A 13,897-nucleotide genomic window follows, 5' to 3' on the forward strand; every position below is an offset into this window, starting at 1 on the left:
AAACGCACTGGTCTACACACACGAAGAAAATGCTTACCAGGAGGGGCCACAGAGTTACATTATCTAGAGCAGTTCGCATTTTTGGACATTAAAGAACATTAGCTTTTCCTTTGTGTTGGTTTTTATTTTAACGTTTTAGAGGACCGTCTGTATTTTATGCTAATTAAATATTGCTGGATCTGGTGTGTATCTATTATCTGCTGATTATATCTGTTCGTGGACAATGTATTACACGTATTTTCACTTTAACGCATATTCCTGATGTTTTATTGATCAGATATATTTATTTTCTATTCTCTTAATCAAGAAAGCAAACACGAATCCAATAATATGTTAAAATATACTGACAGAAAAAGTAGCCTGTTTGCAGGTCTTAGTATAACGTTGCATGCCGTTCTATCAGCTACGATTCTATGCAGTGGCCGCTGTATTGTTTTGATTAGGAAAAGTCATTTGGACAGGTAGATAACAGCTACGGATAACATTATCAAAGGTTAGTTTTCACTGGATGTTTTAACTGTTTATTAACATTTAACATGTCATTTAATAAGTTTTTAATCGTATATTGACGAGTTAGTGTAAACTCAAGAACGTTAGGTAACCGTCGTCGAGCTAACAGCTAGCTGAGGGCTATCGCTAGCCAGCAGCAGAACTAGCTATAGTGCTAGCTAGTGCTACCATTGTTTCTGAGAGCGGTGTATGAATTTGCATTTGATTTTTAAGATTGACGTCAGTCGACATAAATATCAGATATGCAAAGAGCGTACGGAAATATGTAATTGTGCTGAAAACCGGTGATCATGTACCGCAGCTGTTACAGTTGACGTTAGCTCCTGCAAATTAGCATAACAGACGCTAGCCAATAACGGTGTGGCTTTCCAGATGGTCAAACCATTTGTACACATTTTTGTCAGCATCTCAATTCTTTCGGACCGCTCACTCGCAAATGAGCTGATATTGAAACATATAAATGATTGAACAAGGTACTTACTTTCATTATGTAGCTGGACGTTGACATAAATATGAGCGGACGCTTCTAACACTGTATATATATATATATAAATATATATGTCCCATATGTTAACGTTATAACAACCGAGATACAATCTACATGGATTTGTAAATGTTAATAAAGTGATCTCTTGTGATATATATAATATTTACCTATTTGTTTGGGTTGTAGAATGTAGGAATAATAATTATAATAATTTTATTTATATAGCACCTTTAAAAACAACAGTTTACAAAGTGACTTGACAAACAAGACAATACAAAGTTAGTCCATCTGAAGGTAAAGCAATAGGACAAAGATGTAAACATGGTAAAACATGGCAGAGAGGAAACAGACCGTAAAGGGTAAAAGGAATTAAATTCAGTAAAAGAAAATAAATTAAATAGGAAGAAATAAAACAAAACAAATAAACACATAAACATCATATCACACATGACATTACGTAAAATAAAATCTATAAAAGTGAGTTTTAAAAAGTGATTTAAAAGATGTCTCTGATTCTGTCAGTGAGGAACAAGCTGGTTCCAAGTCTATGTCGGTCTTGTGTTTCTTGTTGCAAAGTCAGCTTACTCTGGGATTCACAGTCTGGAATAATAAGCTGTCAGTCTAGACAGTCACATTAATAATATTGCATTTACATATGCAAATGTGTGTTTGAGAGATTTCAAAAGACAGCTCACTGTGTGAAACATGTCACTATGACACATTATACCATCCACATAAAGAAACCTCCATGCAATTTCTCATTGAATTCTGCAATGTGTGTTTTCATCCAGCAGGAGGCACTGCAGCATAGTTTTCACATGTTTGGTTTAGAAAGAAGTACACTGAAAAATTAGAATACAGTTGTTCATAGCTAAGCCTCCGCATCTTCGAGCCTAAAACAAGCTTCACAGAGAAGGTAACACATGGGGGGGCTCCTCATGTTTGACAGTACCTGTGATAAAGTCATTTAAATAAGTGTCACGAGAAACTGACTCCAGGCATTGCAAAAATGTTTGAAAGAAAAACTTTGCTTGCCATAGGCTAAGTGTTTGCTCTAGGGGGAATTTCCCCCACATACTCTCTATCCCAAAGGGCTATTTGGTGGTACTCTGGTTTAGCCCTTTAAGTTTTCCCACAGTGTTTATTGTCTGGGGAACAGAAACCACATCCAGGATACAGAGGCTTACTTCCCACGCAGTGATTTAGAAGAGGTCAAAGTTTAAACACAATGATATTGTTCCTATTTTTAGAGCTTAACCTGGGCTGTTTGCCCACGAGTACCCTGAGTCAGCACACTCACTTTAGGTGTTATTTCAATTCATCCAGTTTATGTAACTGAATTGCTGATGTTATTTTCATTGTCAAAGTAATATTATGTAAATTAATGTAGTAATCTAACACTAGTAACAATTTTTTCTAACACAAAAATTTCAACTTCAGTATCTTTAAAGCACAGTTAGACCAGAAGTTCAGCTACAGAACTACTTTTCCAGAGAGGTTATTACCACGTAGGCGTTCTCTTATCTCTAATTACGAGACAGCACCACAAAATAATTTCTTCCTGTTGAAAAGAGGCGCCGTTTTCGTCTCAGTGGTGGGGGTTATGTGATTTTTCATTCACTTGCTCAATAGTGATTGATAGCAGCAAGACATTTCTATTAGAGGAAATGTGGCTGGCCAAGGGGAGGTTTTGGAGCCGAGACTGGGAGGAGTTAAGACATAAATGAAAAAGAGGTGATACCACTTCAGATTGAACAGTCTTCCGGGAAAAATGCTCATTCAAAGCCTGTCTCAAAATGTTTAACCCACTCTCATCAGGCAACAACGTGTGTGTGCTTTTATTTACCTGTCTCCCCCAGATAATACTTCCTTAGCTTAACTAATCACTGACCTTTCCAGATCATATAGCAACACCAGCTGGATTCGTAGCTCTTCCGGTTTCCTATTCTAACATCTTCCACTGCTTTTCTCCAGATCTGTCCTGTAATCAAAGAAGTCATGGAAGAGCAGACTGCCTCTCCTGGAGCCAACGCAGACAACAACGGCCAGAGAAATGGAGATGAGGTAAGACTTCAAAACACAGACGCCAAACTACATATTTTTTCAGCTTTTCCAATTCAAACTCCAAAAGAATGTCCTGTCAGCGTAGATAATTGAGGTTGGCTACCTGAACCTTAAAATTTATGTTTTTGTTATCTTTGCAGAAGCCCCGACGTGGCAGCTGGACCAAGGGGAGGAAGAGGAAGAAGCCGATGAAGGACAGCAATGCACCCAAGGCCCCGCTCACTGGGTACGTCCGCTTTATGAATGACAGACGGGAGCAGCTACGGGCAGAGCGTCCAGACGTGCCCTTCCCGGAGATTACGAGGATGCTGGGTAACGAGTGGAGCAAGCTGCCTCCCGAGGAGAAGCAGGTCAGTGAAGAAAATCCAAACCGGTCAAGGGGGGAAAGTTATGCTTTATTTTCCTTTTCACTTTAAAGTATTTATATACATCAGTGCAGCAGTAGTGTACACCTAACATGTTACAGGTTTTAAATAGCATTGGAAGAAATTAAAACAGCTAGGGGCAGGAGGGGCCAGCAGCGAAATCTGTTTTGGGTCGTGATTAACAAAGTGTTGGATTTTTAATTGCCATTAGTCAGTAATTGCACCAACCGTGCCCCTAAGGACTAGACTGAAATATTCATCTGCAACATGCCAACACTTAAGACAGTCCCCAGCCAGATTTAACACTCCCTTAAACCAGCGGAGACTTTCATCTAATTTTACACAAAGCACAAAAAGAGTGTAGAAACAAAAGCCTGCAGAAAAGTGGTGTCAGTGTTTTTAGAGCTGAAAACACATGGACTCTCATGTGACTTTAGTTGTTTTTTTCTTGACCTCCTTTTACAGACCTTTGTAATTGCGTTTGTAAGGCTGCACCTAACGATTATTTTTTGTATCAGTTAATCCAACGATTATTTTTTTGATTAGTCAATTAATCTAACGACAAATTTATCGCTTATTCTAAAGATTATTTTGCTAAATTACTTTTTTTTTAGTCTCCAATTTCCACGTCACTGTGTGATATTAATTATGATAAAATGAATAATGATAAATATTAATAATAGACTATTTGTCAAATGCCTGATCAGAAAACTACTGGACCTCAAATTCATAAGGTTTGTTATGACACAGATTAATTTAATCACTGTATGTCAAAGCATCCCTTTCCTTGAACTGGAGAATCATTATTTTACTATAGTGCTTAATTAAAACGAGTATGGTGAGCCAAATAAACAACACTACCACGAAAGTAATGCAGAGGCCTACTTCTTACCCTCCCCTCTACTAAAAGATTGAGTTTGAGTTTTTCCCAACTGGACCTGATCGCATCTCTCCTTTCCTCTCGTTACTTTGTGTCATGAAGTGCGTTTTGAGTGAGTGGTCGAGCAAGCACGAGAGAGAGCAGAGAGAAAGTTAGGCTTATATTTAACATTGTACCAGGGCTTCACTCAAAACGTTTGAGGCTCAAGCCATCACTCCTTAGAACGTGGCGCCGTAAGAGACCGCCAGCAATGAGTGACAAGATCCGTTTCTGCACGCACGTAACTTTACTGAGGTCCAGCTCTTAACTCGGCCCTCTTGTTTTTGCGACGCATCAATGCACGTCATACAAATCAACGTATTTTGGCAATCGGTTACATCGACCCCAGCCCTAAGATAGCATATCTTTATCTTTTTGTGTCCTAGGTATACCCTCAACAGGTATTCAAGATCAGAATATCAGAAAGACATCCAAATTAATAAAGTTTTAAAGATCACATAATATATATTAATCAACCGAATCATTATCACTTTCCACAGGCTTAAAGTGACATCCACAGGTCAGATGTTGATCAGAAATACAGTTTGTAGTGGCATTAATATTCTGTGTGTAATTTACATGTTTTGACTCATCATGGAAGTTGGACACATCACTATTGTTTTGCCTTCCATGGCATGCACAGCTTTGAACACATTCATATAAGTTAGAACTTGCATTTCCGCTGAACTTCGTTTCCAGAGATGATTTGAGAAGTCTGAACATGTTTTGTGTTTAAATCCAGAGGTGGGAAAGAGCCCTGATGGCATTGCTTCTCATTTGTAGCACGTTGTTGTTTTCCACAAAGCTCAAAGCTGAGTCAGATATGCCAGTATCCTGGGATGCATGAAGACAGATTCCTTCTAAACTAATTATGTTACAAGATGTGTTTTTCATTAAAAGCTTTGACTGAATGCAGGTTATTAATTTTGGAAATGACTGATGTTTGTCTACTGAAAGAACTAATCCTGATTATTTATAATAACTCCCAGTCTTTGTGCCATTTCCACCCCAAATCCTCTTTTATCCTGTTTTCGCCCGATCTCATTTACCTCTTTCTTTTTTCTTTTTGAGCTGAGCCCTTTCAGATCTTCTCACCTCTCTTTCTTCTCCCTGCAGCGGTACTTGGATGAGGCGGAGAAAGATAAGGAGCGCTACATGCGGGAGCTGGAGAAGTACCAGAAGACGGAGGCCTACAAACATTTCACCAGGAAGGTCCAGGAGAAGCAGAAAGGCAAGCGGCACAGGGGAGGTGAGATCTGGTTAGAATAAGCAGAGGAGTGACCACTGTTACTTGAACCACCTACTCTGGCTGTTAGCCCACTGCTATGTAGAGTTACTACTGTTTTATAAGTTGTCGGGAAGACAAATATTTCACATGTTTGGTGGAGAATATCTTAAAGAAAGGTTGACAAACGTGAACATGAGACCTGAATGGATGCCAAACAATGCAGCAAGCTGTCAGTTACATTATGTGGTTGTGGTTGAATGGTCAGTTTTCCTTTCAAAATTAGTATTCAGAAATCTAACCTTACAAGGATGGAAGTCTAAATGCCTGGACTTGCTTGAATAATTTGTTCTTCGACCGCAAAGATGCCCATTAGCAAGGAAGTCATTCACTTAATGATCTAGCATAAGTGCTATGTGGCTTAAAGCAGAAAAAATTGGACTTGTTGAAAAGATATATTTGTATGCTTTATGCGTTGCAGCTTAAAGGAAATAAGCAGCAACACACGAGGAAATGATGCCTCTGAAAATAATTTCCTTCTCACCTTCAAATGTTTGAAAAGTTTGACTTCATCATTTGCATAAATTCCATCTCATATCTCAGAAGTCATTATTTGCTTTGCTCAGTGGATGGAAATGTGGCTGGGAAAGAGGATATCTCAGGATTTGTAGTAGTCGTAGTTCAGGTTATGAGTTCACCTCGAGGCCACGGAGCTGTTACTGTGCTCACACAACACATGGTCTTCATTATTTGTGCCTATTTTATTACCGTGGTTAAATCTCTGTTTAAATATAAAAATGTTGATGATATAAACAGCTCTGCCTCTGCAAAAATGTTCAGATTAGAAAACTGCTCCCCTAAAGTTGATCCGTGCCACATTTCAGCTGATTCACAATATAGTGTGCAGAGATGGGATATTTTTGTATAACTTTGATTCATTCAATCACTTCATGATGCAGCAAAGGCACGCTGAGCCAGGGGAAACGTGAATCATCTGCAGTCCTCATTTTTTATTCTTTCCTTCCTTTCCAGATGTTGGGCACCAGGTAGCCAACGAGGCTCTCCACGAGGTCAGTAACTCGCTCCAGCTCTACTACACGTACAGTCACTCCCCTTAAGAAGTAAAAATCATATTTAAGTAAGTCAAGGAATCTTACCTAAACTATCTTTGCTCCACAATTCTTGCTCAGTCAAACAAAGCACACTGTGATTCTTACTACACACAGATTGACATGATTGGAGCAGGAATATAGCAGCTCGTAATGACACACTTATCATGGCTATAGGCTATAGTCTGACAACTACATAGCCTCTGGGGACAACAGTGAATATGCCGGGCGTGTAGTTAGCGTCCTCGTGCTGCATTGTTTAGAGAAGAAGAAACCATTTTCATGTGAGTTACTTTAATCAACGGGTCTTGCCTTTGCCCAAATGTCAACATCATGATGCAGATTTGTAAAAATTCAAAACGTAGCTTTGTCAGGTCTGTACTGAAGAGGAGAAGAAAACTACTTTCAAAATGCTCGTTTGTTGAACGGAGGTCAAATCGATCATTTCTGATGCATTCGAGGAAGTCGGGAAATCTGAATGCTAAACGTTTTTTTCGTAACACAGCTCCAATTTATCTCAAGTTGAATTTTAGATCTAGAACAGATTGTTAGCTGTTAGCATGCAGATGTTTATAGACATAAATAAATATGTAAATCATCGTCAGATAGCCGCTGATGGGAGCCGGGATGTCATTATGGCGCATTACGTTCCGCCTGTTTTCGCTTACCACGCAGACTGTTTATCCTGCGTACGCCGCAGCCTGCTGATACGTGATTGGTCAATATTACTTGGACTACAAGTGCAGTACCAATGGAAACCAGAACACTTGCCATCCCTAAAATCCATGTCCCTGACTACAGATTCTACATTTCTATGTAGAATATGTAAATAAAGATTATGAAAAACCTAACATGTAAACCTAGTAAACTGTCAAAATGTCCCGAATTTCATCAATGTTAGTTTCTATAACCACGGTCAGAGTTTTTTTGTTGCTAATTTTCTCACCCAGGGTCCTAAATCTGTTGAGTTTGCCCTCCCTTTGCCCGACACAAGTGCTTATTGTTGCATCACTAAAGCCGGCCTAATCCTCTTTGGTGCTGCGTTTGTGTTTGTGATCTAAACACTTTGGCTTTTGCGAAGTGTGTAATTCATGTTTATTAAATTCTCCATGTAATTAGGAGGTTTCCTTTTGTGAGACCATCTTACAGTTGTTAGGCTGCAGCCAAGGTGACTTTATTGGAGGCGGCGTTCCTGTGGGAGCACCAGTGTTTCCGGTCTAGATTTCAAAGGCTAGGAAATAATCATGAAGAAATGAGTAAGAGTCTTTCAAAGGAAGAAAATAAACAAGTGAAACCTTCACTGTTTGTTGTGCTGCCGTGGTGAATCACATTTTTATTGCAAATTTACTTCAAACTATTTCAAGTTGATGAAATTACTTCTCCTTCCTCGTTTCCTAAACTGTATGGCTGTATTTCCCCTGTGGCCAGGTATGAAATCAATTAACCACCCACCTACAACCCGCCTAGATAAATGACCACCTCTCCCTGTCAGTGTGTGTGGCCAAATGGTTCCTCTGCTCAGCTAATCTCCTCTCCTCTTGCTGTATCTGGCTTTCAACAGAAGGATGCTGAAGGGAAGGACAGAACTGTGTTTGACATACCAATCTTCACCGAGGAGTTTCTCAACCACAGCAAAGGTAAAGAGCTTGAGCACAGCCAGCTGTCTTGTTGAGAAATACTTTGAAGTTGGTGGGCTGAGACTTTTTGAAACCTCCATTTGTTTAAGTGTTTCTAAACACATTTCTCCGCTACCTCAAGAGAGCTTAGTGCTCTGTCTTCCCAGAATAGTTCTTCCCAACTCAGTGATGCCCTGAAGTAAAAAAAACAACTCTTTGAAAGAGTAAAAAATTGATGATGGCACCAACTGCTTTATTCTCTGTATCATCTCTCACGACTTCAACCATTGTCTCCATTTCTCCATGTGTTTGTGTGTCTCTTCACAGCACGTGAGGCTGAGATGCGGCAGCTGCGAAAGACCAACATGGAGTATGAGGAGCGGAACGCAGCGCTGCAGAAACACGTGGAGAGCATGCGCGGGGCAGTGGAGAGGCTGGAAGGGGACGTGATGCAAGAGAGGGGACGCAACGGGCTCCTCCACCAACACCTGGAGACCCTGCGCCAGGCACTCACCTCCAGCTTCTCCTCCGTGCCTCTGCCAGGTGAGAACAAATATCACTTCTTTAGTGGTAATACAACAGCCAACAAAAGTATCCACAAAACATGTAAATAAGGCTTAAAATCTTGTTTTACTCTGTGAAACTTCTCAAGGGATTTTTTACCTGTTGATATACAAGTAATGATTTTTCCAGACTCCTTAGTTCGTCGGCTATTTGCTGAGAGATTTACTGTCTTGTCAGTTATGGCAGAATAGACTTGGATTGCTCATTGTAGGAATTTTGGACAAAAAGAAAAAGTTCTCCTTTTTTTACTCACATTCTGCCGTGTGTGGAAAAAGAAAAGAAAATTGCTTAGCTTTTATTCCTGAAAGTCTGCCATGTGAATCATGAGTCAAAATTTGCTGATATTGATCAATGCAGATTATAAACTGTTACTGACTTGAAATCCCACAGCAGTAATCCACCCCTAGACACGAAAACAAACACTGTAGTCAGCTATTAGCTCCACAGTCGCACTTTAACTTGGTGAGACAAATAATAATGTAGGTGTGTCTGCACCCAATGTGTATTTACTGTGCTTTGAACTCCAACGTCCCTCCTCCTGGAGAGACACCCACTATGACAGATTGTATTGTAGACCCACGCACTGTTCTTTTCAACACTCCTCATGTAAGTCTGAAGAATCCCTCTTAATTGAAATCTCTTTATTATTTAAATTTTAGGAATGCTGTCTTCTTTGTTCACACTTGTTTTATGCACACACAGAACCCGTGCTGAGTTCACACCCACAGGTTTTCTCCTGCAATTTTCTCCACACCTATTTGAATTTCTTGCTCACGCAGCAGAAACACAGACTCTGCAAACAGCACAAATATACACAACAACACTGGAATTATTTCCTAAGAGCTTCACGTTGAAGTGATTGCGAAATCCACTTAGACTTGGCCTCGGGGAAGCTTTGTGGCACATTCTGTTAAGGAGAAAGTTTTGAGTAATTAATAACCACAAACATTTTTATTTAATTATTTTTACCCTTTATTTTAGCAGGGAGGACCCACTGAGACCGTGGTCTCTTTTCCAGGGGTGCCCTGCAGCAATATAAGTAAAAATAACACAGAATGTACACATAGTGACCCACTGAGATCTGGTTGTATGGCTTGAAATGTTTGTAGACAAAAGATCAGTCAAGAAAACAAAGCTGAGGCCTTTGTTTTCCAGTTAAATTAAAAATGTGTGATCTAAAAGAGAGATCCTGATCAAGCCCAAGTACTTGAACTTCTGGACATGTTCAGTGTCTACATTGTTTGGTGTGGACAATGTTATATTAAAGGGGTCAGTGTTCTGTCATAAGAATCATATATTTGGTTTGACTGGGGTTCAGACCAACCAAAGCTTGGTATGTATTAACATCAGTCTGTAACTGCGAAAGAGCTTCACTGTTTGAGTGCGCAGAGGAATATCATATTGTATCATCAGCATAAAGATCTGATTTTTCTGCAATGTCGTTAATATACAATGTAAATAGAAGTGGCTCCAGGATGGATCCCTGGGGTACTCCTTTGCTGAGTGCCATGAAGGGTGACACACATGCCATCTTATCAAGACCAATTGAAGACAATCTACGTAATAAAATAGAGGGGTCAACTATATCAAAAGCCTTTGATAGGTCAATGAAAAGGGCTACACATTTTTTACTTTTATCAAGGGAATTAACAATGTAATTTATCACTAGGGATGCTGTAGAGATTGAACCATGGCCAGGTCTGATCCCTGATTGATGGGGTTAAAGAATGCTGTTTGAGGATAAGAAATTGTGCAATTGCAGATTTCCAGTGATTCCAACATGTTTGCCAGACAGGAAAGTTTCGAGATGGGTCAGTAGTTATTGACTTCACTTGGGTCAACCCCTTTGAATAGTGGTAAGATATGTGCAGTATATCCCAGGTATAAGAGATAAATTAAAAATATGAGCTACTGGTTTATCAATCAGTGGGGCAGCCAGTCTTAAGAGCAAGGGTTTAGTTGAAAATGTAAGCACATTTACCCTTCCTATGGATTATTCTGCAATTTTCCTTAATGAAGTTACTTTATGTAGGTTATCTAGAATTCAAAACTTTAGATATTATTGGATTAAATATCTCTAGATTGCATTTTTCTGTTTTGCAATGCAGGTTTTCATAGTCTTGATGCTTCTGTAAATGCTGTTTTGACACACATTTGTGCTATGACAAGCCAGAAATACCCTGTCAGGCTGATGTTCGCTGTTTCCTGCCGTTGGGCGGACTCTTTGACCCAGTCTAGGGACATCCTTTGATGCTGCTCGCAGCACAAACAAAAACACTGCAGTGACAAGTAGAGGCTTGTGTTGTTGGGCCTGGAGCATTCATAGTCTGATTGGTCTTGTCATCTAGTGATTTCTGCCCTTCAGTGGTCATCCTAGCTGCCACTTAGTTGATGTCAAAACATAAAACTTCCACAGCTTTAAGGATTTTTGTAGACAATGTGGGCAGCAGTTTGAATAAATAACATCATATCACATGTTAGAATAAATTGTTAGAAATTAAAGAGACCTTTTAATTCCTTTATTATCTTAAGAACATTTTTCACCATGAAAACAACCATTACTTAGGCCAGGTTTGAGTGCTGACATCACATACTTTTTTGTCATACAGGTAGTGGAGAGACGCCCTCTCTTGACTCCATCGACTCCTACATGAAGAAGCTCCACAGCATCATTGTCAGCAACCCCCAAGACAGCGAGAATCTCATCAACACTGTGAGAGACGTGGTGAACCGTTTGGACAGGTAAAAGCGAGTGTTTTTTAATGACTTTCATGATCTAGCATTTAATTAATTATCAATGATAGCAACTGCCATCACAAGGTAACAAAGCCTTAAAGGAGGCCTCAAGATTTCTCAGTCTGACTAACATTCCAAACCTTTAAAGAGGAATCAGTTTATCTAATTGACAATTTCACCTTAAGGTCGGAGTATCTTTAATTGTCTCAGCAGTGTTCGATTTTTTATTGTTCCAGCTGTAAATTAACTTTGAGTTTCTTCTGCTAACATCTCCTCCAGATAATTGGACCAGTTCCAGCTGATTTGATGGATTGAGACTCACAGTGACGTTCAGTGGATGCTGCTTCCTGGCGGCGAATCTTCCTGTCGATCTGTCATCCCAATTGATTTTAAATCATCTTTTATTACTCTTCTAAAGATGGTGTAGGTGAAGGTGAAGTTGCGTCTCATATTTATTTATTATTTTTTACATATTTTTTAAACTCTGTTCACACTTTATAGCTGTAGATCGTTTTATAAAATAATCTGACGACGGGACATGAAACGGTTTTCTGTCGCTCGTCGCTCGTGTTCTGTCTTCACCGTCCATTTATAGCAAATGCTTCCACTGCGACGTCTCAGACATCATCGACCAAGTTCTGATCAAAGAAAAATGTGTCAGTAGGTTTGTATTTAACATATCCAAGAGAGCTGGTGTCTTTTTTTCGTGCTCTGTTGAGGAAAAAAACATGTGCCATTTATTTTTTCTGTGTGAAAAAAGTGTTTGTGTTTTCAATAAACGTGTTTACTTCAGAAGGCGGTTTGTTTGTGCGGGTTCATGACATGCTCGGAGTATGTTTGCGCTGAAGTGGAAATCAAAGTGAGATACCCTCGGCACTGTTGCCCTATATTTTCTTATTTCATCTTTCTTTCAAAATAAGTGTGGTTTATATAACAGAAACCATTAAGTGTTTAAATGACCTCTCTCTGATGGTGTGTTTTAAATTTGTCACACTAATAGGAACTGGTGACTCTTAACAGCTTAGTTTTAAAGGCAGTCCGCTGTAATAAGGAGAGGTTTGTGGCTAATCTGCTGTAATACTCCAGTGCTTAGAATTGTGCTCGGCCTAAGCTTATTGACTTACAGTAGATGTTGAGTCAATACGATTTGGATTGGTTAGATTAATAACGCAGCTCTTCTGTAATGTACTGGAATCTGGTGAGAGACAAATTACTTTGTGGCTCATTCAGAGACACTGAGCTGCAGACAGCTTTGGGAAACAATGAACTACTGTATCGTGTTTGAGGATTTCTGCACTCATGCCCTTGTTAGTCCAAAGGAAAATGAATGAGGGACAAATAACAGCAGACTCAGCCTTTTTTTCAGATTTATGTTACAAATACTTAAATGATAAGAACCTGGCCAATTAGCGTGGTAGATGCTAAATATCAGGTTGCTAGCCTAGCACTGTTTTTCCTTTTGACCTGATATTATGAGCCTTTCCTGTTTCCATTCACTGATGCCCATTTCCTCTTCGCCAGCTGACACTTCCTGTCCACAATGGCCACGTGTGTCACAGTGTTATATCCAACAATGTCACTAACACATGTTCAGTTCCCACAGGACAGTATCTTGGTACAGTTTGCTAATGTCAATATTTGCTGACTGTTATGATATGATTCCATATGACTCCATGTTTCAGTTTCACATTCATGTTTCTAAAGTCCAACTCTTCAAAGCCTAGCGCCCCTGTGCCATGTGATGCAACGTGGAGAGGACTTTGGCAATTTGCAGGTCATTATAAAAGTTTGAAATTTAACAACCAGAAGGGTGATATGGTAGTAATATCATTTTATTGTGAAAGGAACATGAGCAATAGATGTTGTGGAAGCTGTGCCTTCAAACGGAAATGCTTAAATGGTAACCACCGTGCAGCCGCGTTGCCATCAGTCGCAAACTTTCAAGCAATAGTTAGGTATAAACGTTTAATTTGATTTCACATAACAAAATTACCAACCTCTTAGTTGCATTAGTGACAAAGTAAAAGAATGACCAAAATAATGGTGGTTCATCCTCTGTGGTCCGTGAATGCCTCGACAAAATTTCAGCCAAATCATCCAAAGAATTATCCTGTTATGGTCTGGTCCAATTTTGCTGACCAATCCACATTTCCATAACCTAGAGCCATGCAGCCAGCACGATTATAAATAGAAAATATGAACTCTCTCACTATGAGACATAAAGTACATCCAGTTGAGCCCCTGTGACCAGTGAGACACTCGCTACCTTATTAGGGTTGTTTACCTTTTTAACTTCTGGGAT

General features: G+C 39.5%; 1 protein-coding gene across 2 annotated transcripts; it reads left to right on the plus strand.

Moving 5' to 3' along the window:
* The first annotated feature begins 404 nt into the window (after window positions 1–404).
* On the plus strand, window positions 405–12,377 carry hmg20a (high mobility group 20A). 2 transcript variants are annotated; one of them, XM_069686638.1, is made up of 9 exons: window positions 405–493; window positions 2,972–3,061; window positions 3,202–3,411; window positions 5,462–5,594; window positions 6,603–6,640; window positions 8,241–8,316; window positions 8,623–8,838; window positions 11,469–11,601; window positions 11,875–12,377. In XM_069686638.1, the coding sequence occupies exons 2-9, from the start codon at window positions 2,996–2,998 to the stop codon at window positions 11,876–11,878; spliced, it is 876 nt and encodes a 291-aa protein (XP_069542739.1). In that variant the 5' UTR covers window positions 405–493; window positions 2,972–2,995; the 3' UTR covers window positions 11,879–12,377. The 2 variants fall into 2 exon arrangements, with proteins under 2 accessions (XP_069542739.1, XP_069542740.1); XM_069686639.1 differs by lacking the exon at window positions 11,875–12,377 and having other exon boundaries at window positions 11,469–11,605.
* The last annotated feature ends 1,520 nt before the right edge of the window (window positions 12,378–13,897 follow it).

Source organism: Semicossyphus pulcher, unplaced genomic scaffold, assembly GCF_022749685.1.
Source record: "Semicossyphus pulcher isolate SPU_LCO1_2020_fin unplaced genomic scaffold, fSemPul1.0.p SCAF_8, whole genome shotgun sequence".
Classification (NCBI taxonomy): Eukaryota; Metazoa; Chordata; class Actinopteri; order Labriformes; family Labridae; genus Semicossyphus; species Semicossyphus pulcher.

Bases quoted from the DNA above. Each gene is read 5' to 3' on its own strand.
- hmg20a (XM_069686638.1), top strand. From the start codon at position 2,996: ATGGAAGAGCAGACTGCCTCTCCTGGAGCCAACGCAGACAACAACGGC. The intron at 3,412-5,461 runs GTCAGTGAAGAA...TTCTCCCTGCAG, and splicing joins TGCCTCCCGAGGAGAAGCAG to CGGTACTTGGATGAGGCGGA. The intron at 6,641-8,240 runs GTCAGTAACTCG...GGCTTTCAACAG, and splicing joins CCAACGAGGCTCTCCACGAG to AAGGATGCTGAAGGGAAGGA.